At 39.5% G+C, this 24,187-nt stretch overlaps 2 protein-coding genes across 12 annotated transcripts in view; both read right to left on the bottom strand.

Annotated features, from left to right (window-relative positions):
• The window catches only part of gem (gemini), a 435,608-nt gene extending 429,309 nt beyond the window's left edge, over positions 1-6,299 (bottom strand). For all 4 annotated transcript variants that reach the window (XM_067773376.1, XM_067773378.1, XM_067773377.1 and 1 more), the window contains exon 1: positions 5,817-6,299. In XM_067773376.1, the coding sequence (XP_067629477.1) occupies positions 5,817-6,296 (480 nt within the window). In that variant the 5' untranslated portion in view covers positions 6,297-6,299. The remainder of the gene's footprint in view (positions 1-5,816) is intronic.
• A 540-nt stretch (positions 6,300-6,839) lies between these two features.
• LOC137244419 (uncharacterized) lies at positions 6,840-23,805 on the bottom strand. 8 transcript variants are annotated; one of them, XM_067773405.1, is made up of 2 exons: positions 23,665-23,805; positions 6,840-8,007 (listed from the first exon to the last, which is right to left on the bottom strand). In XM_067773405.1, exon 2 carries the CDS (start codon positions 7,014-7,016, stop codon positions 6,840-6,842), a length of 177 nt encoding a protein of 58 aa, XP_067629506.1. In that variant the 5' UTR covers positions 7,017-8,007; positions 23,665-23,805. The 8 variants fall into 8 exon arrangements, with proteins under 8 accessions (XP_067629506.1, XP_067629512.1, XP_067629511.1 ...); XM_067773411.1 differs by having other exon boundaries at positions 6,840-7,891; positions 23,665-23,792; XM_067773410.1 differs by lacking the exon at positions 23,665-23,805 and adding an exon at positions 8,609-8,737 and having other exon boundaries at positions 6,840-7,891.
• Positions 23,806-24,187: the final 382 nt, after the last annotated feature.

The raw sequence follows: 24,187 nt of genomic DNA, 5'->3' as shown, positions 1-24,187 counted from the left end.
TTCGCCTCTTTAATTTCACCCACATTCTATTATTTTCCTTTTTGAAAGGATGCCTAGACAATGCATTTCAAACTAATTGCACCAAAAATAATATTTTTTGGAATAGGTACGCCCCTGGTCCACATGTCGAAAAGAAAGTTTTTCAAATATATATCTTGTCGAAGGGAACTCCTGCACTAAATTTTAAGCAAATCGCACCATAAATAAGATTTTTTCAAAAACGTCTGTCACTGGCCCACTTCTCGAAAAGAAAAGTCTCTCCAATATTAAGCTAGACGAAGAGGTACCGCTGTACCAAATCCTAAATAAACGACAACATGAATACGAATTATTAGAGTAGATCAAGCCCTCGTCCACTTTCTGGAAAGAAAAGTTTGTAGTTTCAAACAAGGTAACTTTTGAAGTTATCTACGGAAAACTTGTTTTAGGTGGATCGCAATAAAAATTTTGCTCTAATAAGATGTTTCTTTACAACTCTAGCCCCTGTAAAAAAGCAGAAAAACAAAAAAGAAAATTGCTACTTTTCGTCAGACACCGAATGAAATTGCTAGTTTTCTTCAGCCAGAAATCGAAATTGCTAGTTGTGATCCACAAATAGAAGTTGATTGTTTTCGTCAGCCATAGGCCGAAAGTGTTAGTTTTCGCACGAAATTTTGCAAGTGTTGGCTTTCACAAGAAAAGTATAAGCTTTCGTATAGTACGGCGCTTCCCACGGCAGCCGGTTCTATGCACCGCAGCGGCTCGGGATTTTTTTTGTGTCATTTCAGTGTAACCCCATTTAAATTTTGGCGTCCCTCCTACAAATAGTCATTCTCGGAGAAGCTCTTTGCACTTGGACCGCTCCGCACCCCGGGAAGGTATTGAATGTAACCCTGGTATCAAGCTGCGGTTCTGCTGCATATGCTGAAAAGGATCTACCTCAAACGGTCACACCCCTGCCATTGTGTCACGTGTAAAAGAGGATGCACCGTTCGGGTTATTCTGAGTTAGAACACAAGGTTCGTCGTCCCCGAAATGTCTACAAAACTTTTGTGGCTCCCTGCTGTTCGCGTCGAAAGACATCCCCCGGTTCACGCTCAAGCGTACCTCCGGCACCTTCTAGCAGCAACGCTGCTCAGCAAGCCACATCCACATTCCGCTGTTGCTCGCGCCAAACGGCGCATCCAGCAAACGTGGTCGCTCCAACCCATCACTAGAATCTACGTAGCATGGATTGAAGCAATGCCGAACATCTGCATATATCCCCATCCCACCCCTCCTTTTCTGGGACACGAATTCGCGTGAGTCATCAACTCCTAGTCCCCCACACCATGTGCTCCGTATGCCAGCTAAGAATATTTATGATTGCAACATCGGTCCAATACAGTTCATGCCTTGGCCGATGCCACATTCGTAGATATTCCGAGCTTAGCAATGGCAACCGTCCGACTGACGCATTCGTTGCACCGTGCCGCCAAAATACAATTACCAGCCCATCAACACGAGGGACTCCATCAGTAGTTGGACAGCACACACGACAAAGCCTAAATCCTTCAAGGCGTGTCCACCCATCTCTGGCTGCTGCCTCCCCGTTGCCCTTCAGAATTATGCAACTAATTGTAGTGGGGTAACCGGAAAGATCACGGAGATAGTTGATTACATGATTAAAAATAATACCCATATAGCCGCAATTCAAGAAACAAAGCTAACTGCCAGGTCGGACTTCCGAAATTGCGATGGCTACAACATCCATACAAAAGATTGCACAAGGGGTAAGGCGGCCTTGTCTTTATCACCCATCACACTGTTTAATATAGTCTATTTCAACCCAACAAAGCCACAGGGGCAAGAACTTAAAAAGTCAACGCATAACCATCCGGTCAGTTGACGTTGACATAGAAATAATTAAAATCTATATTCCTCCTGCCACCTGCTATCCAAGTGGCTATCGCCCTGATATCAGTGGCGAAAAACGTCTAATTCTTGGTGACTTCACCGCACAACAGGGACCCTGACATTCCAGGTTGCCAGTCGGCGCCAGAGGCAGACAACTAGCTAATCACATAAAAAAAAACTTTCTGCACGATAAATGGCGATGCCCCCACTCGAATCGAAGTAAACTGTTCCAGTTCGCAGACATTTACATCGTCAGCGCACGGCTCTTAAACTGCGTCGTATTGCAGACACTGCTCACTTAAGCTTCTGACCACCTGCCCATACTCCTTTCAATACATCGACCTGCGAATTTTTTCACCTCTGAAAAACGGACTTTTATTAATTTCAAGAAAGATAAGTGGGAAGACTTTACAACATTCACAAATCTTTCCTGTCTGCCCATTTGGACTGATGTCAGGCAAGCCGAGCGTGCGTTCCCTAAGGTCATTCGCCGGAAATCGCACCCTGTTTCCCAGCTGAAGCTGCAATCTTAGCAAGAGAATGTGACCTAGCAAGACAACTCGACTCTTAAAACCCCCATATAAGGAATCTCAACTTGGATATTTTTCGGCTGGTAAATGAACACAATCCTGCCAATTAAGAAGAGCACTTAAAGAACTGCAACTTCTCTGCGGGTGTTGGTAAACAGTGGCCAGCCGGACTTTTTGCCGGCAATTTGTAATACATCCTTCAGACGAGCACATAAACACAAACACGACGTGTCACCCATTACCATCACCCCCAAAGAGGTTGAAGAAGACATCAAAAAGACCAATATGCCCAGACTGAATAGCCATGCCGTTGCTAGAAACCTTACGTTGAAGTCCTTTGTCATTCACTAACAATGGAAAATGGCAAGGATAATTCTGGTACCAAAGCCAGGGAGACCAGCTAACGAAGGTAAGTCTTATCGACCGATATCACTCTTTTCACCAATAACGAAGACAATAGAAACCGTCCTGCTCCCTCATTTCACTGCAAATCTTCGCCTACACTCAAATGCGTTACGGACTAAATCAAGAAAACTCCATCGTAGGGTAGTGCTCGTGGCACTCGACCTGTCAAAAGCTTTTGACACGGTCAACTACGACACGCCACTCCATGACATAGAAGATTCGCCCCTTCGCCCTTTTTTCACCTCATACGACCTGGAATTATCACCGACCAAATCCACGGCCACTTTTCTACGATGTGGAAGGAACAGATGACGCAAATATTGGACGTTCATGTCGACGGTGTTACGCTACCGACTGTAACGTTCGATAATACAACGCGCATGCCACCGAAATTGTATTAAAGTACAAAGTCGCAACAAAATACTTAAGTCGCTTGCCGACAGCACTTGGGGAAAAGATACATGGCTAACCATGTACAAAGCAATTGACCGGCCGCTCATGTGCTACGCGTTACCAGTCTGGTCGCCTGGTCTAAAAAACACATACTGAAAAAGGCTGCAGACCTGTCAAAATGCCGCAATCACAACTGCCACAAGATGTCTCATTATGACCCCTGACCACCAGCTACAGAGGAAGACCACAGAGCTTAACATTAAAGAGGACAACGAAATGCTGAACAGGCAGAGTTTGTTTAATTGTCATAAGCGCTATGAGTCGGCACCTGACAACACAGCCGTTTGATCGAAAAAACATGAAAAGGCCCTTGGCTAAATCCACACAGAATCGGTAAACGCTTTTTCCAGGACGCGTCCGGTGAACACCGTTAAAAATATACAATATTCTACCCTTACAGAAGAAGAAAACAGACTACCAGGGAAGAGACACGAGTTACCCCTGCCTAACTACGTTCAGGATACTGTAACAGGTTAAACCCTTACTTATCCAGCATTAACCCATACACACGTAGTATATGTCCTGCATGCGATGTGTATTCACATGACACCAACCCGTTTTTCAATTATAATGTAGAATCAAAGCCTCTGTTGAAACTGCTTGTTTCCTTGAACTCTCGTTAGAAGACTTTGATGGCATGTGATTGTACCCATTGAATGGGGCGAATAACTCTATGTGACAAAATAAAAAAATTAATATACTTTTAACGGATTTTACATCAAATTGAAGATCTAGTCGACTTTACAAGTACTACATCTAGAGTTATGAGCCGAGCCCCCATTTTCCATAGGTTGGAGCTTATATGGTTTTGTAGCTGTTAAAATTTTTTATTTGGGTAACCGTTTTCTCGAGATCAATACATAAATTAATTAAGTAGAATTTCAACTCAATTCCGATTCGAACGAAGTATGAATCTCAAAGATCCTTTTGAGTTTAGATTTTGTTTTTAATGATTTTTTATATGAAACATGTAAACAAAAGAAAGGCTGTGTAAATATCTACCTTGCTTTTTCTATTGAATTTTTTCAGCTTTTGAAATCGAACTTTAAAGTACAAATATTTGGGGGTTAGACGTCGCCAAAGTCGAATATGAGATATTTTGATATAGATTTTCGAACACAGAATTGGCTACGGATTTTAAGTGAGTAGTTCCCTGCATACAGTGGTAAGAAAAGTCCGTTATTGAAAATGAAAAAATTAAGCAAGGCGAATTCTTGTTGTATTTTGTAAAATATTTCAGAAATTTCTAAGGAGAATTAACAATTTGCACACCATTTAAAGAAAAAAAGGGTCTATTGGAAAATTTGGATAGTTTTTTCTTGTATACTCGACTAGACATACAACTTGATTTATGTCTCGCAAAAAGTATATCAATTTTTTTTTTTTGTCAAACAGTTAGCCAAATCATAAGGTCTCATATTTATCATATGTGCTACGATTTTAAACTAGCGTTTGCATTTGCTACTCCAGAGCTTTCAAACTGTGGGTCGCAACATCGAAGGCCCCAAAAAAAATGCGTGATTGCAGATGCTATACATATAACTAAAAAGTTGTTTTTCTTTCTATATCTCCGGCTTTGAACATTGAACAGAGCATGAAGCAGAGCCGTACCATTAAAAAGTGATAGCATTTCTTATACTCTGATGCGAGCTACATCGTGTTTTAGAGCGGAGCAAATAACCGAAGAAAAACTCCAAACGAAATGCTCAATGAAACAAAATTTTATGATATTTGCTTAACTGATTACGCAGCACTGAGAAATACTTTGCTTGACTTACAAGTTTGTTATGTTGTTTTGATTCTCTACGTAAGCTCTAAACTTTATTTTAATATTACTTTGAAAAATTTGGCGTTTATTTGAGATCAGATAAACGTATTTTCGCGGGTTTGGATCGAGCTGGAGGCCTAATAATTATTTTATCATTATTATTGTTATGATACATTATTTCTTAATTGAAAAAAATTTTAATTAGAATACAAGAAAAAAAATTAAGACAACTGCCAAAGCTCGTTGTATAGATCCATTTCGGGAGCTGCGAAATTCCTTCATCGGCAACGTTTAGGCGCCGCTGCTATAACCATTCAGCTATCACAGCGGTTGTTTGTTTGTTTTCATTATTTCTACTTCTATTTTCTTTTAATTTTTGGAATAAATTAAGTACAGTGCTGATCGTATGTGCTATGTAGAATCAAGGCTAAGTCAAGCCAAGTCATTGCTCAATATGAGTAATGGAAGCTTAACAATGCAAATAGAATTGCATTTTTTTAAAATAGCATTTCGTTTGGAGTTTTAATTCTGCTATTTGCTCTGATCTAAAACACGACGTAGCTCGTAGCAGATCATAAGAAATGCTATCACTTTTTAATGGTACGGCTCTGCTTCATGCTCTGTTCAATGTTCAAAGCCGGAGAAATAGAAAGAAAAAAAACTTTTTAGTTATATGTATAGCATTTGCAATAACACATTTTTTTTGGGGGCCCTCGATGTTGCGACCCACAGTTTGAAAGCCAATTGATCACATTATTTAAATTAAGCTGGTGAGTGTCGCTTACCTGACTGTTGTTATTATTCTGTATAATGCTGCTACTTTTTCTGATATTATTGATGATACTGCTATTGTTATCGTTATTATTATTGTTATTCGGTTGTTGTTGTTGCTGATAAGGAGTATGATTGTGATTTTGATTCTGATGAAGATTATTTGCAATATATTCCATTTGATTCGGGAAAAAGTTTGTTGTCCTCGTTGTCGAATTAATTTTTAAAGACGAAACGTTGACCGCTGTAGTTTTAGACTTAGTTGGATGTTGCAGTAGTTGTTGTTGTTGGCGTTGCTGCTGATCATCTAGTTGTTGATGATATTGCGACAAATGCTGCACTTGGAATTGTTGCTGTTGCTGTTGCTGCTGATAAGGGTTATGTGGATATTGTAAATGTTGCTGTTGTGGTTGGAATGAAAATGGATCGAATAATGTTTGCAAATCGAAATAATTTGGCGGCTGCTGATGTTGCGACAACAGCGAAAGCGCCATTCGGTTATATATATATCCCAAGGATAATCACAGACACATACACTCGCGCACAAACACAAACGTATACGAAACCCGTAAATCAAAATTTGTTCCGAAATGTGATTTTTTACATTTGGTATTTCTTTCCGATGTAACACAAATTTTTAAAGATTTGTGTATAATTAGGAGAGCTTTTGCGCCACGCAACAATTAAGATATTAAATTAAGAACTGTATTAATAATTGTCTAGCCCTACATATTTTGGAGTTTTCAATTTTGTTTGACTTTGGCAATTTGTTTATGGGCAAATATTTGCTTTATCGTTTTTATTTTACTAACAACCAAATTAAATTTTACTTTATACGGCTATATGTTTTTGGTTTGTTTTTACACTTTTTTATTAATGACTCCCTTTTTGGTTTTTTTATTTATTTAATTACTTTTTTACTTATAAAACTTTGTAACATTAACTAATAACAAACTTGCTATGTAAAGCTAATATTTTACTTTAACACTGAATGTTTTTTTTTTTTTTTGGTAAGGGTCCTTCTGCGGCTAAGATGTTTAAAATAGCACAAAAAAGGAATTGTACAACTCCTTGATTCCGGTGGTCTCACGTTGACGGTGGCTTCGTAGTAGGGTGTTTTCAATTTTCAGCAGCATTTTGTTTATCAAATACATATGACTCACTTGGTGCTCATTGGAAGGGAATCGGAGTTCTTTGTTATTAGACTTCTCCATTTATTGTAACGAAAATTTTATTTTCGCAACGGAAATATTTGAAAATGGTATGTATGTAATTGATTATTGTTCGTGAATTTCTTTTTAGTACCGTAATTGTTTACAGCAGTTTCGTTTGACTTGGTGATGTCTTTTTTTTTTCTTTGACAGAGCTTATCGCTGTTTAGGTTTTGTCAAATGCTAGAAACCATAGTGCCGTATTCACTCTTTTTTTCGCTGTATAATAGAATCAAAGTTATTTTTAACAATATTTTGCCTATTTCAATGGCATTTTCTTTATATATTTGCTTTCGTTTTCAAAACTATTTTTTCCCCTTTTATTCGTAAATCTTTTTATCTGCAGCTATTGAGAAATTTTTTTCAATTTGATTACACAAACAATAATATGCGATTAAGTATTTTATTAATATTTTCGACTCGTGCAACACTCAATTACTTTCTTGCTGGAGAGTTTTTTTGTTTTAATAATATTTATTTATGAACTTCGTCAATCGACACCAAGTTTTTAGTAGTCACACTGGCGTTTTCCTATACAATGCCACGATTAAATCGTAATCTCTTCACACTGATCGCACAAATGTATGTATGTATGTTCACACGTATGTGTGTATATATTTAACTTTGTTTAACTTTATACGACTTTGTATGTATGTACATACTATATAAGTAGGTGTGTATATATTTTACATTTAACTCTGTACTTGTTGATTTGATAAAGTTCACTTCTACCAACTTTTTAGTTGTTTTTTATTCCAACGTGATTAATATTGTTGTTGTGACTGCTTTTGTTTAATTGTTGTTATGGTTGTCGTTGTGATTTTCTACACTTAGTGTAAGCGTGATTAGTAACGATTTAGTTAGTTTCTCAAATTGTTCTGAAAATATTTGTTCATTTGTAAATATTGTTTGTATATACTATTTATGTACATAAACATATGTGTGTGTATGTAGATTCATATACACATCACAAGTTTTAGCTGTTGTTTGTTACCTGTTAAAAGAAAACGAAATCAATCGTATGCATAAATATATTATTTTTATTGTTGATCCAACTATCCACTTGTTTTATATATTCACAAGAAATACAAATTAACAGGTAAATATCTACATATGTATGTATGTAACAAAGTGCTGGAATGCACGTATGAAATGATTAAAAATTTGATCAAACAAAATTTAATATTAACGAGCAAATACACAAAAAACTGCTGCACAAACACAAACTTTTAAACTTGATTTAAAAAAAAAAAGTTGTCACGTTACTCGCTACCTTTAGGAACACTTTTTCATTTTAAAGATTTTAGGATGTTTTCAAAACAAATTTTCCCTACATGAATTTACAATGTCGGTTAACACGTCGACACGTTAAAGGAGCAATTTTAATATGACGAAGCAATGCTTCGCGGAGCAATATGAGACCAGCATTTTAATAGACAGTTTTGGCTGTATCCAACCAGCACCACTGCCACCTCGCGTCGTTCGTACACGCAATCAAAACAAAAATGAATAGGGAGATGTTTTTTAACAAGCGGGAAACTAAAGAATCCGTATTCGATCAATCAGTACAACGTTAGTGGTGATTCTGGCCTTGCCTGTGTCTGCGTTTTGTTGGTCCAGCTTTAGCTATGTACATTATAGATGCGGTCTCCGTTAGATCTACTGGCGCTCGTTCACTACTCACTACAAATACGTAAATAATAAATGAAAACAAGAACGAGAACGAAAACGAAAACAACCAATGATAAATATGTCACAAAATACGTATATGTATATGTAGACACCTATCTTGTGGGGTAGCTGAAATAGGCTTAATTGGTGTTGTCTCTACACTCGTCGACTTAAGTATGTATGTTTGTATACATATATCTTTGGTAATACCCAGCAGGCAGATCGACTAGATGTAAAGTTGATACCATACAAATATTACACTTTGCAGCAGTGGAATTATACTCCCCTCGAGACTTTCCTCAAGTTGTAGGTCTACTCGAGGGTGCAATATCTCCATACATAGGATTTTAAATGCGCCCGCACCCAACTGATAGTTTGACGTATTTAAATGTCTGAGAAACAGTACAAAATATTTGGAATATATGATTTTTTGTTAAAATATTCGGCTGTATTCTAACTGAGCCTTCCCGACATCGGGTCACCTCGGGAAGTATTGATGACCTTATCACAGTACTAAAGGGGCACTTTTGTGGCGGACAGCTCTTTCCCCAAATTTAATACTGTACGACGAATATGAACGACTCAAGTTCTTATTTTAATAAGAAAGATGAGAGTTGGAGAACGAAGTCGAAAGCCAAAGAAGACAAGAACGCAATAAGCGATGCGCTTGGCGTAGGCGCGTGCTGAGCCCCAATAGCGAGGTAGTGACTATCTCGAAAGCAACAAGCTCGAATACTGCAAGCCAGAAAGAGGACGTTTAAAGAGGCGACTACGGAAGTATGAGATAAGCCAAAGAGAGATAGCGCTAAGGCTCCGGCTTTCTCGGAGGTGTCAAGAATATGAGTAATGTGGCAACGCAGTCATTGGCTGGGTCACTAGTTGATCGGAGCAATCCTTTAGTATAGATGCCTAATGAAAGGGTGAGGTCTGTGAATACAAAGCTTATTACCTTAATACTCGAGATGGTGCGGGAAGAACCAAGTAAGCTCGTTCCAACTTTTGATTCGGAGGGGTGGCACAGTGGTGTGAAGATGATAGCGATCGACCACATTGTGATATTGCGGTGGCTTTAAAAAGTGGTAACAAACCTTCAAAAGCAAGCTACGAACGCACGGATTAAGGTGGTGGATGGACCCGAAGATTACGTACTCAGCTGAGAACTTTGGCGACAAATGTTGGAGTTGAATGTTGACATAATTTACTTATATGCTGTAAAGATACTCGATTTTTTGTTAAAATTTGACTTCTAAATTTTTTTTTTTAAGTGGGCGTGTTCGTTATCCGATTTCGATTAGAACACATATAGTAATAGGAGTAACCTTCCTGCCAAATTTCATCATGATATCTTCAACGACTGCCAAATTACAGCTTGCAAAACTTTTAAATTACCTTCTTTTAAAAGTGGGCGGTGCCACGCCCATTGTCCAAAATTGTACTAATTTTCTATTCTGCGTCATAAGGTCAACCCACCTACCAAGTTTCATCGCTTTATCCGTCTTTGGTAATGAATTATTGCACTTTTTCGTTTTTTCGAAATTTTCCATATCGAAAAAGGGGGCGTGTTATAGTCCGATTTCGTTTATTTTAAGTAGCGATCTGAGATGAGTGCCCATGAACTTACATGTCAAATTTCATTAAGATACCTCAAAATTTACTCAAGTTGTCGTGTTTACGGACAAACGGACGGACGGACGAACATGGCTAAATGAATTTCTTTTTTTCGCCCAGATCATTTTTATATATAGAAGTCTATATCTATCTCGATTAGTTTATGCCGTTACCGGGTACCGTTATGCGAACAAAATTAATATACTGTGTGATCTCTGCTCAGCTGAGTATAATTAAAGTGTTATGACGAATATTAGCATTTTGGTTCATCACTCTGCTGCTACAAAATAAATGCACAACAACAGAAAAGCAAGCAGCCACACATGTGTACATGTAAACACCAAAGCAAGCAGCGCGCTAACAGCAAGTAGAATATTTCACATACATATATGTATGAAGCAGTTAAGAGCGAAGCTACTACTTCGAAGTTACTACTCACGCATATACACGGGGATTCAATGGGTTGATAAGCGCAATACAAAGCTTTATAGCTTCAAAGCTTCCGCAACCCAATTGTCAACCTCACCTACGCGAGGGAAATCCTGTTATAAATATGAATGTATCATACACATATTTATCAGGCGAGGCTCTGGCGACCCCAAGTTCCTCATGGAACTAGGAGGTAGGGGGCGGGATGGCCTAGAAGGTTTAATGTGGTTATATAAATCGTTCCTGAGATGGTCGGGCTAGTACCTTAATGGTGCTTTGTTACCGGAACGAACCGGATCTATATAAGGCAAAGGACCGTCAGCATCGATAACACTTCCCAAAACCTTCGGGGAGTGCCTTTGTCGTTAATACAACAACAACAACAACAACACATACACACGCATATAACTAGAAGACAAAAAGTAAATACCAAATACATATAAGAGAAATAAATAAGCAGTTGTTCGCGAAAAGCCTATACCTTAGGAGAAATATGCGAGCGAGGCAATAAAAGGTATAAAAGAAGCGCAAGTTGAGGGAGAATCAGTTAGTTTGATTTAAACACGCTTTTAGTGAAGTACGCGATAATTGTAATTGTGAAGTACTACTGCCACAGTAGAGTTGTAAATAAAGACCATTTTGCCATACTGAATATTGGAGATATTTATTCGACAGATAATCGATTCGAACGTTAACAGAAGGTGCATAACAATAATAATAAATTGTTGAATAAATTCGATACTTTTAGAGGACAACAAGGACAGGGCTAAGTTGAGTCAGTTGAAGATCCAGCAACTAAAAAGGAATTGGAGAACCGTGGATTTATTACAACCGGCAATAAATCCGATCTTCAAGCACGGCTACGAGGCGTTATGGAATTGGAAGGAATTAATGTGGAGGAGTATGCCTTTCATGGGTGTCTTTGATGGGGATGTCTCGCGAGGGTGCGGGTACCAGCCATAGTACCCTTGTCTCTCCAGCACGACCAGTGGTAGTAGGGGAAAGCGCACAAGCCAAGGTGGCTCGCAGAAAATCCAAGAAGTCGTCGGGAACCCTGCAGAGGGCAAGGTACCTGAGGGCTTTGTACATATTGGATAAGATAGCCAAGAATGAGAAGAGCGGCATGGTGCATGAGCGGGATGCTCAGGACAGGGTATGGCGCGAAGAGGTAGTCCAGGAGTACCGGACCGCTCTCGCACAGAACCCGCGATGCACCCACGTCAGCAACAACCGAAAAAAGAGTCGGCGAAGCGCAATCGTTCGCACGAGGTCAGCGAGCGCGACACCAAGAAGGGCCGGTATAGGCAGGATGAGGGACCTTCCAATGTGGCGGCAGCATTGGCGAAACATGCCTATAGCGAGGTGGTCAGGGATCACCTCCAGGTGGCGCTCGTGGGATGTGTGAAGCTCCATAGAGGGACGACTGTCTGAGATGGTCGTCGAGCACCTTTTGGAGAGGCAGACTTCAGTGCCGAACTACAGGTGTGATGAGGTCTGCCGTGGATGCAGGGTCATCAAGTGCACGGACGAGTTCTCGCTCGGATTTCTCGATCAATGTGTTTATAAGGTAAGAAACGCTTTCGATGGTCTTACGTTAAAGATCATCCCGGCTTCGGAGATTCCCAGGAGACCACGGGCGCGCATTTCGTTGCCCAAAATGAATGACCGAAACTGTTCGGTAAGAAGTGGGGTCTCAGGCGGAAGATGGTCCTTTGGCTGTATGAAGTAGTAGTGCGGCCAGTGCTGACGTATGGCTCTATGGTGTGGTGGTAAGCTCTTAGCAAGAAGTGCAACCGCACCAGCCTACAGAAGGTCCAACGTACTGCGTGCGTTTGGGCCACCTGAGCCTGCCGCATCTGCCCCACTGCGGCTTTGGACCCCATCTTAAACCTGTTTCCGATAGACGGAGGGTGGAGCCATGTGTAGAAGTCCACGAAAGTGGGAAAAGCTTCTCACCGCCATTCACCTGGGAATGGCCAGAGCGATTCTTTTGCATGCGGTTCAAGCAGCTCACTACTTCCGGTTGCTTGCGGCCAAGTATCCTCTGGGTAGCCACTAAACATCCGTTTAGCGGTGAGCTAATGTGAGAAGGCGACAACCTGGCACTCTGACATAATGGGTTTAAGGGCTAGCCGGGGGAGATCTCATCGGCAGCGTCTGTCCACCACTAGGTGCGGCTGCAAGCGGGCGTCTGTCTTGGAGCAAGCGGCTCGCTATATAAACGTGCAAGTAATATTTTCACCCCCCCCCCCCCCCCCCCCGCTGAGCGGGTTGTGCGCTGGGCTTGGGACCCGCCACGTAAAACTATACTCCAATGAAAAATAACAACAAGCCTGTCCGTTGGAAGGACCAGGTGGAAAGCGATTTAAACTCCCTTGGTGTGACCAATTGGCGCCGGTTGGCGGAGCGAAGGAGCGACTGGCGCGCCTTGTTGGGCGGCCATAACCGTTTAGACGGTTAAGCGCCAATTAAGTAAGTAAGTAAAATAGACATGCACATACTATGTACAGCGGCGCAGACCGCACTGGGACTTCGACAGTCTGGGTATTGGAAGGATACTCAGAAGGGGCATGGCAGCATCCTTAATTTACTCCCGACTGGAGTACTAAATTCCGATATAGATTATAATCCCCGCAAACTTTAGTTTGAGGGCAACATAACCACTATCATTCCAAGTAGGAATGATTGGAAGGGGGAGCGGCTCCAGTGGGCAGCGGCATACTAATCTACACTGATGGCTCTAAGATGGACTCAGGGGTGGGAGCTGGTATCTTCTCGCATCCCCTAGAAATTTCTACGTCGCTCAAACTACCGCCATACTGCAGTGTATTTCAAGCAGAAGTCCTCGCAATTTGGCAGGCCTGTAACCTTCTGGAGGCCAGGAGCATAGCTGGCAAAGTGTCTATCCTTTCTGACAGTCAAGCAGCAATTAAGGTGATAGCTGCACCATACACTAGTTCAAAGCTGGTAGGGTCATGCAAACAAATGTTATCGGCGCTGACCGACACTCTGGAAATATCCATTATCTGGATTCCGGGACATAGGGGAATCGAGGGAAATGAGATGGCTGACGAACTGGCACGTTGGAGATCCGCAGAGGGGGGTGAGGGAATAACCAGTGTCGAAGTAGGTATACCCCATGGGGGTGGCCAAGGGAGTTATTCGAGATTTTTGAGTGAACAAAGCCCGAAAAAAATGGAAGAGCACCGCGGGTTGTGCGATTTCAAAAGCCATTTGGCCGGACTACAACGAAAGGAAAACGAGGTATCAGCTGGGCAGATCCAGGGCCGACACCCGTAGACTTCTAGCGGTCTGCACTGGTCACTGGGCTTTAGGCGTGCATGCGGAAAAGATTGGTATTCCGCACAATGACCACTGCAGAAATTGTAAGTACATAGATGAAAAAGAGACTGTCGAGCATTTTCTGTGTAAATGCCCGGGGAAGAGGCTACAACAAAAATGGAGGAGAAAAACGAAACACCGCAGACAGTGGCGAACACAAACTTGAACATGATATTGGCTGCGATATCTGCACAAACATCGACAGTGGCATCTCCACTGGAAACGCAGGAGACACGCATAACATCCAAGAATGACGCCCAGGAAACACAAATTTCATGACAGCTGGAAGAACAAAAGACATATATGGCATTTCAACTGTAAGAATAAGAGACACGCATAACATTACAACTAGAAGCACTAGAGGCGCGTCTATCATCAAACATCGAAGCGCGCATGGACGAAAAAATAATGCAGTTTGAGGAATAAATCAAGGCCAAGGTGGATGCTTTGAGAGGTCGTATACAAGAGTTGCAACTAAATCGGCCAGCTGTTCCAGCGAGCAACCAGAAGGTAAAAACTTCATCTCTGTTCCTTTCGAGGTATTTAAGCCTCAATTTGAGAAGGCATCAGCAGTGAACAGCTGGAATGCTGAAGATAAAGTTGCTGCACTGTTCGTGCCATTGAAAAGGCCTGAAGCATTGACGGCCGCTGCCGAGAGACGTTACGGAGCAAGATTGCGTACGGTCACTGGCGATTACAACCAAGTACAGGGAGAAGTGACATGTGAGGTCGAATTAGGAAGGTCTAGGTTCTACACAAATTCGTTGTGGCAGAGATTGTTGATGAAGTCATATTGGGAGTGGACTTCTTAGTTGACCATGGCATCAAGATGGATGCAAAGAGGCATTATGCGCTATAATAAAAAGGATCTGCCTCTGAACTGTAGTTTTAACAAGGGGTTCAGCAGTAAACATGTGCTAGTGGAGGAGATTCGACAAATGCCACAAAAGTCAAAACAGTAGACCGGGCAAAGATTAGTGGAACGAATGGAATACACAAATCAAAACTGAATGTAGTTATGAGAAGAAACCTGGCATTGTCAAACCCAAATGGACGCACTTAAACAAAGAAAAGAACTTTCCAGAAAAAATTCAAGGGTGGGTTCAAGCCAGCGCGCACTATTGTTATGAAGCGTCTGAACGATACTGATTATACAAAGCCAATCCGTCAAGCTCAAGCTCTTCGAAGTAGTCCAGTGGCTAAAAAACAGAGTGTGAGCCAACGATCCATGATAATGATTAGTAAGATGAAACACAGGTTCGACAAGAACAACAATTCGGTAGGATTCCTGAAGGGAGATTTGGCGGAAATTTCAGTGTAGTTGTGAAGGACCGTACAAGGTTGTGAAGCTGATCAGTGATGCCGCCTACCGCATACAAAGAATTCAGAAAGCACGAAATAGAAGGGTAGTTCATTTGGAGAGGCTAGCAGCAGTTGGATCGAGAAAGTGGAGGTAGTGATAGAACGAAACGAGTACTGAGTGAGTAGTATCGATACTTTTCCAAAAAGTACTCGAGTATTTTGTACTCGATGCTTTTTCCAAGTACTGAGTAAAGTATCGATACTTTACCTCTATACTTTTCCCCGATATTTTACCAAGTGCCGGTGGTCTACATGTTTAAGATCAACAAAGTTCAGTCCATTAACACCATAGCTTGAGCATAAATTGAGATCGTCGACGATGCGGTAAAAGCTTCGCATTTTACTTAAACCGTTTTTTGATAATCGTGGAGTGGAAGACGATTTCTGCTTATAGTGATAAAAGAAAAGTATGTGTTTATTGTCCAGAATCACTAACTCCGAAAAAATTATGAAAAGCTGCTAACTCCATAAAATTTCAATACATTTTAACTTATCGTGCTATTTAGCTTTTTCGATCTACTGTGAAACTTTGGTGGATGGAGTTGCAGCTTTGACAGCATCGTCGACGATATATTGGTATTGAAAATGGTCGAAGTCAGAAGGAACAATGCTTCGACAATACTGATGAAGTGGTGAAACGTGATGAGTGGATAAAAAAAAGTTAATATGTACAATATAAATTTATTACAATTTTGTAAAATTGGTGTGGCGCCGCCTACATTAGGCAGAAGCAAATTTAAAATTTTTGCAAACCGTTAACAAAAGCCGTTGATATCACTTTGCAGTGCGGCGGAAATAAATATAAGCCGCGATAAACTCCGAAGAGATTTTAAGTAGATTTTCTCTTCCTTTTTTCATCGTGCTCCTTTTAATTTTTCCTACAAATTGGCGGGACGGGACCTTCTTGGTCTATGCCCACTCCGAACGACATCTGCTAGGCACCCGCCATTGTTTCCTATGCCGATGACTGCGCGATAATGGCTACAGGTCCCGGCCCATCCATCGATCACCTATATAATTTAATAAACAACTATCTCCCTGATTTCTCCTGTCGCGAAACATGACATTGTCACCGACCAAATCATAGTTGGCCTTATTTACAACATACACAAAACAAAAGTCGACCATATTGGACTACCAAAAATACTAGGTGTAACGTTCGATCAGGATCCGCATTATGGCGGGCATGCATCCGCAATTGTATTTAGAATCCAGAGCTGTAACAAAATTCTCAAATCTCTTGCCGGCAGCAGTTGGGGTAAAGATAAAGAGACACCCATTACTACTTACAAAGAAATTGGCCGGCCGATTGCACGCTACGCGTCCCCGATATGTTCGCCGAACCATAAGGTTACTCACTGGAAGCAAATACAGGCCTGCCAAAACACTTCTCTTAGAACTAACACTTTTCTGTCTTTTTATGACCACAGAGCACCACCTACATAGTGAGGCGAGAGTACCTACCCCCATTAGAGAGAGAAATGAAACGCTGGGCGAACAGTTTATGCTCAATATACAGAAACCTGGGCATCCCAACAGACATCTTATTAAAGAGTCCCGCCTGAAGAAGTCATCACCGCAAGCATTATGAGGAAATACGCCACCTGAGATCTCAGCTGTATGTAGAAGAAGAACACAAAAAGGTCCTCAGTGACATCCACAAAAAGGCGTGGGACTTCTTTGCCAGGAATTTCCCGGGAACCCCGTTCTTAAAATTAAATACCCTGAACTCGCAGAAGAGGAGGGTAATCGCCCTAGGGAGACGCGCGTCACTCTGGCTCAACTTCGATCTGGATCCTGTAACTGGTTAAACTTTTACCTATCCAGAATCAACCCTGACATACATAATGTATATTTTATATGCCACGTGTCCGCACATGACACCACCATCTTTTCAATTTTAATGTGGAACGAATTCCTCTAACACACCTTTCTCTGTAGTCCTCCCCTCTTGAAACTGAAGGTATCCTTGGACTCCCGTTAGAGTATATTTATGACAATTTGTCAGTGGTTGCACCTATTGGATGGAGCGAAGCACTGTTACAACAACAACAACCAGTAGAGATATGGAGTGCAAAGTACATTAGTTCTATTTAAAGTTCTGTTTAGTTTTTCTCCCCGCAAAGCGTTTGATGCCATAACAAAAAAATGATGATTACGTGGCGGTTTTCGAAATGGTACCATCGCAATATGCCAGTAAATGTTTCTTTCTTTCTTTTCAGTTTCTCTCAGAAAAATATAATAATTGAATATTCAGTTATTATAAGCCGGTGTTAAGCTCATGAATTCTTAATAATAAGTAAAAAATACTTTAATTTGCGCTGCATATTTTAGGACGATTCCGAACGGTATCTGCAAGACAGATTAATCTTTACTGGGAAGCTTTTCATGGAAGGGTTCTACCTTCCCCCAAGTTTCAAAAGTTGGACCTCAAATTATCTGTCTGGTCGGGCAAGCATCAGTGCAATTCAGGAACGAAACGTCCAAGCCAAGAAGAATTAAACAAGGGGTGTCACGTGGTGCCCTATCCCCAATTTTGTTTAACTTCTACATATCAAAGCTACCTTCACCGATGACTGCGCAATAATGGCCACAGTCCAGGCCCACAGATTGATGAGCTTTGTAACAAAATAGACAGCTATCTCCCTGATCTCTCCAGTTTCTTCGTCTCGCGACAACTGACATTGTCAACGACCAAATCATCGGCTACCTTATTTGCAACATGGACGCGCCAAATGTCGACCATATGGAACATCCACGTCGATGGCACCACGCTACCGACTGACTTACAGCCTAAAATCTTGGGTGTGACGTTCGATCAGGATCTACATTTTGGAGAGCATGCAGCCGCAATTGTACCGAAAGTCCAGAGCCGCAATAAAATCCTCGAATCTCTTGCCGGCAGCACTTGGGCTAAAGATAAAGAAACGCTCTTCACCACTTACAAAGCAATTGGCCAGCCGATTGCATGCTACACGTCCCTGATATGGTCGCCAAACCTAAAGGTTTCTCACTGGAAGAAAATGCAGACCGATAGGAGAACGCTGTTATCGGTTACATTTATTACTGATCTTGTCTTTGGCAGGATAGATTGTCCTTCTTTACTTCAGCTAGTTAACTTTAATGTGCGCTGCAGAAATTTACGGAATTTTGTTGTTTTTCGTGGTGGTGTTAACTGAACAGTCTATGGCGCTAACGCTCCCTTGAATAGAACTATGTCTGATTACAACTATTTTTCAAATTTTCTGAATTTAGATTTAACGTATACCAAATCGGTTATACAATCCAAACTAAAAACCTATTTTTTAAGTAATACTTAATTTACATTAGTTGTACTATATTCTTAAGTGTCTGCTGTATATTATACATATAAATAAATAAAAAATAAATAAATAGAAACTTTGACACTACTTTGTAGTCAACGCTCTTTTTCGTTGCATTGAGCACCGCCAGATCCTCCTTTCACATCGAAGGTCACGCGTTCAAGTCACGTACCAAGCAACATCAAAAATTGTTTTGATTGTTGTTAAAATTAAACTTTTTAGTGGACTTCTTGGGGATGAAATTAACAATATTTTGTTTTATATACATAATTATAGAACAACCTAACAAACACTGAAGTTAGATGAAGATTAGAGGTTGATTAGGTAACTACCCTGTTCTCGAATCTCTTATGTTAGAGGACGGACTCGAGAAATACTGGAGAAATAAAATGAGACGGCGGCCGCGGTGGTGTGATGGTAGCGTGTTCCGCCTACCACACCGAAGAACCTGGGTTCACGTTACGGGCAAAGCAACATCAAAATTTCAGAAACAAGAATTTCAATTGGATCAAATTTTTTCTAAGCGGTGTTGACCATTAAAAGCTTCTCAGTGAAAACGCATCTGCCTTGCAGATGCCGTTCGTAGTCGGAATAAAACAAGTATGTCCCGTCCCGCCAATTTGTAGGAAAAACTAAAAGGAGTGCTCGAATTGGAAGAGAAGCTGAGCCTAAACTCTCTTCGAAGGTTGTCGTTTATTTGTATTTATTTTAAATAATTACGAAGTCGAGAAAAATTATTGTTCTTCTGTCAAAATCTAATGTGTTTCTCTATTGAAATGCCAATTTTAACTGAATTTGCAGTAGATCTATAATCACTCTAGACTCGATTGCTAGTGCAGGTTTCTAATACTTTTCTCGACTCACGATTATATTATGTAGTTGTCTAACGACCCACATAAATTGTCTAGCGTTAGAGACTGTGTTTGCTGGGTACATCACAAAGCATAGTTTTCACCCCAACATTTTTTTGTGTATTTATTGCTCAGCTCGCAAGAGAATACCCGTTATTTAAACTTGATGAAAAATACAAGGCAAACCCCAAAAACATGCATCAAAAATAAACGAGTAACAAAAATTAAAACAAAATTTCCCATTGTGAATATTTAACACTTTCTCAAAGTTGAGCCAAGTACTCTCAAAAAATCGATTAGGCGTTTTTGTGCTCGCACGTCCTTTTGTCTCTTTTTTTAATTAAATGGTTGGTTTTATCTTTAATAATCCTGTATGTTGTTCATAAAAAAATAAAAAAGGCTTAACTATTTGGATAAAAGCTCTTTCAATTTCACCCCAAAGGTATTAGTTTGGGACTATATTTATGCCTACTTAAAACCGATGAAGAGTTATATGGGTTGACCCTCTGCAAATATATGCAACATTTTGTGAAGAGGTATGCTCATGACTCTTTCAGACTTCTCATTCAGGCTTAAAGGGCCCATTACTGATACTTAGCATAGACTTGACTTGACTTGGCGTAAACTTGGCAACTTAGCCACGATTATACTCCACTTAGCGCATACAATCTGGCATCATAATCAGCGTTGAAATTTATTTTTAAATAAATGTCAATTTTTATGACAAAATGTCAAAATGAAATGGAAACAAACAAATGGCAATTCAAAATGTAAACGTCACTTAGAACTTACATAGAAAATCAAAATTCAACAGACTTCTAAGTCAAGTTAAGTGTTGCCATGTTTTGAGTAATCAGTAACATGCAATGTTCATTTAACAGAACTGTAAGTGACAGTTCTCAAGTCAAGTCAAGTCTATGCTAAGTATGAGTAATGGGCGCTTAAGGATCCATTACTGATACTTAGCATAGACTTGACTTGACTTGAGAACTGTCACTTACAGTTCTGTTAAATGAACATTGCATGTTACTGATTACTCAAAACTTAGCAACACTTAACTTGACTTAGAAGTCTCTTGAATTTTGATTTTCTATGTAAGTTCTAAGTGACGTTTATATTTTGAGATGCCATTCGTTTGTTTCCATTTCATTTTGACATTTTGTATACAAATTGACATTTATTGATTATGATGCCAGATTGCATGCGCTAAGTGGAGTATAATCGTGGCTAAGATGCCAAGTTTACGCCAAGTCAAGTCAAGTCTATGCTATAAGTATCAGTAATGGAGCCTTTACTCTTTGCAGCTTTGCCGGTTTATATGTACATACATATCTATATTTCGTCATTTGTTACTACAATTGATAGGTAATGTATGTACATACATACATATGCAAAACCTCGATTTATTTTCATTGTCTCAAATAAATTAATAGCTATCTTTCAATGGGAGTGGGATGAGATTGTAATAATGGTTCTACTCTTTAAATCGTTAGTCGGTCAGCGGGGTAAATATTTTAATGAACTCCGCAATTGCATTTGATTCGGTCAATAGTCGGTTGGGAACGTGAAAAAATGGCCACTGTTCATTAAGAAGTTATTGTAGTTGCTTTTTCATTACTTTACCGATCTTATTACTGCAAATTTTATTGTACTCAACCACAATGACAATGCAATCAAACTTGCTTTTCTAACCGAGTGCTCACTAACACTGTGGCCAACATTTGCATGTATGTTTGCATGAAAATCACGGTTGCCACACCACGTTTTCATTTGGGATCAAAATTAATCGAAAAAAGGACCAAATCTCAAAAAAAGGTCCAAATTTTAGTTTTATTTTGTTTGTATACAAAGAATTCGGCAAATTACTAGAGTGTTGAATTCGTTGTAAAATATAAAAATTTCAGGATATTTGCATGGTTTCGAATATGAGACACTTGGCTTTAATTCAAACTATACAAACAAAAATAATGTCTACCTTTAGGTGTTACATTTTCACATTTCTCGGATAACTCTACGTCTTTCACCAACCAAACGTTGTGAACCTAGTTTTTCTTGATTGCAATGAAATAAAATGTATAGCGCGGTTAGGTTTTAGTAAGGATTGGTTAAAAAATTTGCGTTGTGGCAAAGCCAGTAAATCGTAAACCAAAATAAGAAATTATGTTAATGCTATTTTTATAAATGCTTACTTTTTCCTTAAACGTTTAAACTCCACAACAGATACTAGATTCAGTAAGTGTGAGTGTTGAACTCACGTTTTCTGAATCTAGCCCGAGGCCTCAGATATAAAACCGAGCATCTAAAAAGTTTCAACTGTACAACAACGGAACCGGATTACATGTAAATAGGTACGGGAAACTAGTTAACAGTGTTTTTATTGACGTTTATGGGGTTCTGCAAGCACCTACGAGAATAATTTTACACAAAACCCTTCCTCCGAAAGCAGGTCTCTTTTGCATTTGCTTCAAAAGCTGAATATAAAAATAAAATTTTTTTTATACCCTCTTTGTTGTACATCTATAAAGTTATCGCTTTAAAAAATTATTTCTGTCTTCCAGTTAAAATATACCACGTGCCAAGGTACTTAGTTTTCAAGTATCTTGGGTGGCTTTACACCACAATAGTCCTATAATTCCTTAAACTCATTGAGCTGCTTTCAGCTGGGTGGAAAACATTTAATTATCGACGTTCCAAACGAGAAGTAATGCTTTCAAAATTTTTTTATTGAATTTCTTTGTAAACAATTTTAAAGGTGTTACCTTTTGTTTGGACGTTGTCATACATATACTCTCAAAATCTCTCGAACCTAAATTAAGTAAGTGGCAAGTACATTTAATTTAAAACATAGTTCTTATAGCGTTTTCTTTTCTGGCAAAAGTATTACGCTTTTTGTACGCTGCACAATGGTTATAAATATATTTTGATCTATTCTAAAAAAAAACAGGCAACGCCTTTGTCGGGTATTTCGATCCTTTGTGAAAATTGTTACCTGCTCGCAACGAAAAAGCGTTATACTTCTTCCTTTCATAAAATGATGGTGTGGCATTGTAACCCTGCCAAACCAGCTGATCGTGACAATTTATTATCGTAACTTCACAAATTTTTACCGAAGAAAATTTAAATGTAGGCAATAATTGCTAATGAATTTTTATTATTATTGACAACGCGCTTGTGAGAATCAGCTGATACTCAGCGTAGCCATTTATATTCTTTTCATGCACTATAAAAGTTGGCACTTTTCCAGAGTAGGAGTAACTCTATTAAGTTTTTACCATTTACTTAGGCAAACATATTTTTCAGAAAAGAAAACGCTATTAGAAATACACGTGCATTTGAAATAATTTCTTTTCTCATCTACGTAATGACAAGAACTGTTTGATAATCGATTGAAACATCTAGCCACGAAAATAATATTTCTTTCTGATAAATCCGTTGTTTCAATAGAAATTAATGACAATGTGCCTTGCCCAAAGATCCAACACTTCTCTTTTTAATGCCTCGCCTAAACTACATATCTCCCAGGTTAAATGTCATTCTTCTGCTACAATTTATTGCCTGAGCAATTTTTGTGGTAAGAATTGCATTGAAATTGAAAATTATATGTGATTTAATGAATGTGTGGCAAATTTTGTGGACAGTATTTTGAATTTTTGCCTCAGTGAAAAAAAAGTACCAAAATCGTCGCTACGGCCTAAAAAGGACCAAAATTGAAAAAAGGACCTAATGGGGTTTGAATGTGACAATTTTTGGTCCAAATGCGCTAACGTGGCAACCGTGATGAAAATGTTGTCTGCCTATATGTGCATATGTATGTATGTTTATTGCTCTTAAATTGATAATACGAACGACAGCTACATACTAGTTTGCTATCTTATACATATGTACATGCACTAATATGGTATAAATATGTACATATGTAAATAGCGTCCATACGTCGATGTATAAGTTATTAATAAAACTTGATCAAAATGTCGATTATATTTTTCAACTTCTGGCACATTTAATAGCAAAACTCATAAACAATTACATAAAGAAAAACACATAAATTAAATCGACATCATATACCGAATATGCTCGTTATGAAAAAAATTCAAGGATATGAGATTTATTTCATGCAAAAAAAATCGTTTTTTATTTTGCAGAAAAAGATCAGAGCGTAGAAATTGGAACACTTGTTATAGCAACAATCGTAATAACCATACTAACTTAGCTGAATGCGATGTGCGATTATACAAGCCTCTGAATTAGTTGTTCTCACCATTCAGCTACTGTTGGAGCCATGGATTACTACCCAGCAGCGAAAATGTGCATTACGAAATCCAATACTTCTCAAGCGGGAGTCATTGGTGCCGTATGTCGTATCGCTGTAGTCGTATCCCTAAAGCTGGAGACATTGGTGCTTTATCGGTAACCGTATCGGTAACCTTTTAACAGCTGATTCGACCAACCTTATGAGAATCAATGCAATCGATTATTGGTGCCGCTAAAGTCGTAACCGTATCGTAGCCAACCAATTGGGTTTTGGTTTACCGTCGTAACGATAAACAGCTGATTACGTTAGGGATACGGATACAGCGATACGACATAC

The sequence above is a fragment of the Eurosta solidaginis genome, chromosome 3 (genome assembly GCF_040869045.1).
Source record: "Eurosta solidaginis isolate ZX-2024a chromosome 3, ASM4086904v1, whole genome shotgun sequence".
Taxonomy (NCBI): domain Eukaryota; kingdom Metazoa; phylum Arthropoda; class Insecta; order Diptera; family Tephritidae; genus Eurosta; species Eurosta solidaginis.
Note: the sequence above shows the minus strand (reverse complement) of the source record. Positions and strands in the feature narration are given on the sequence as shown.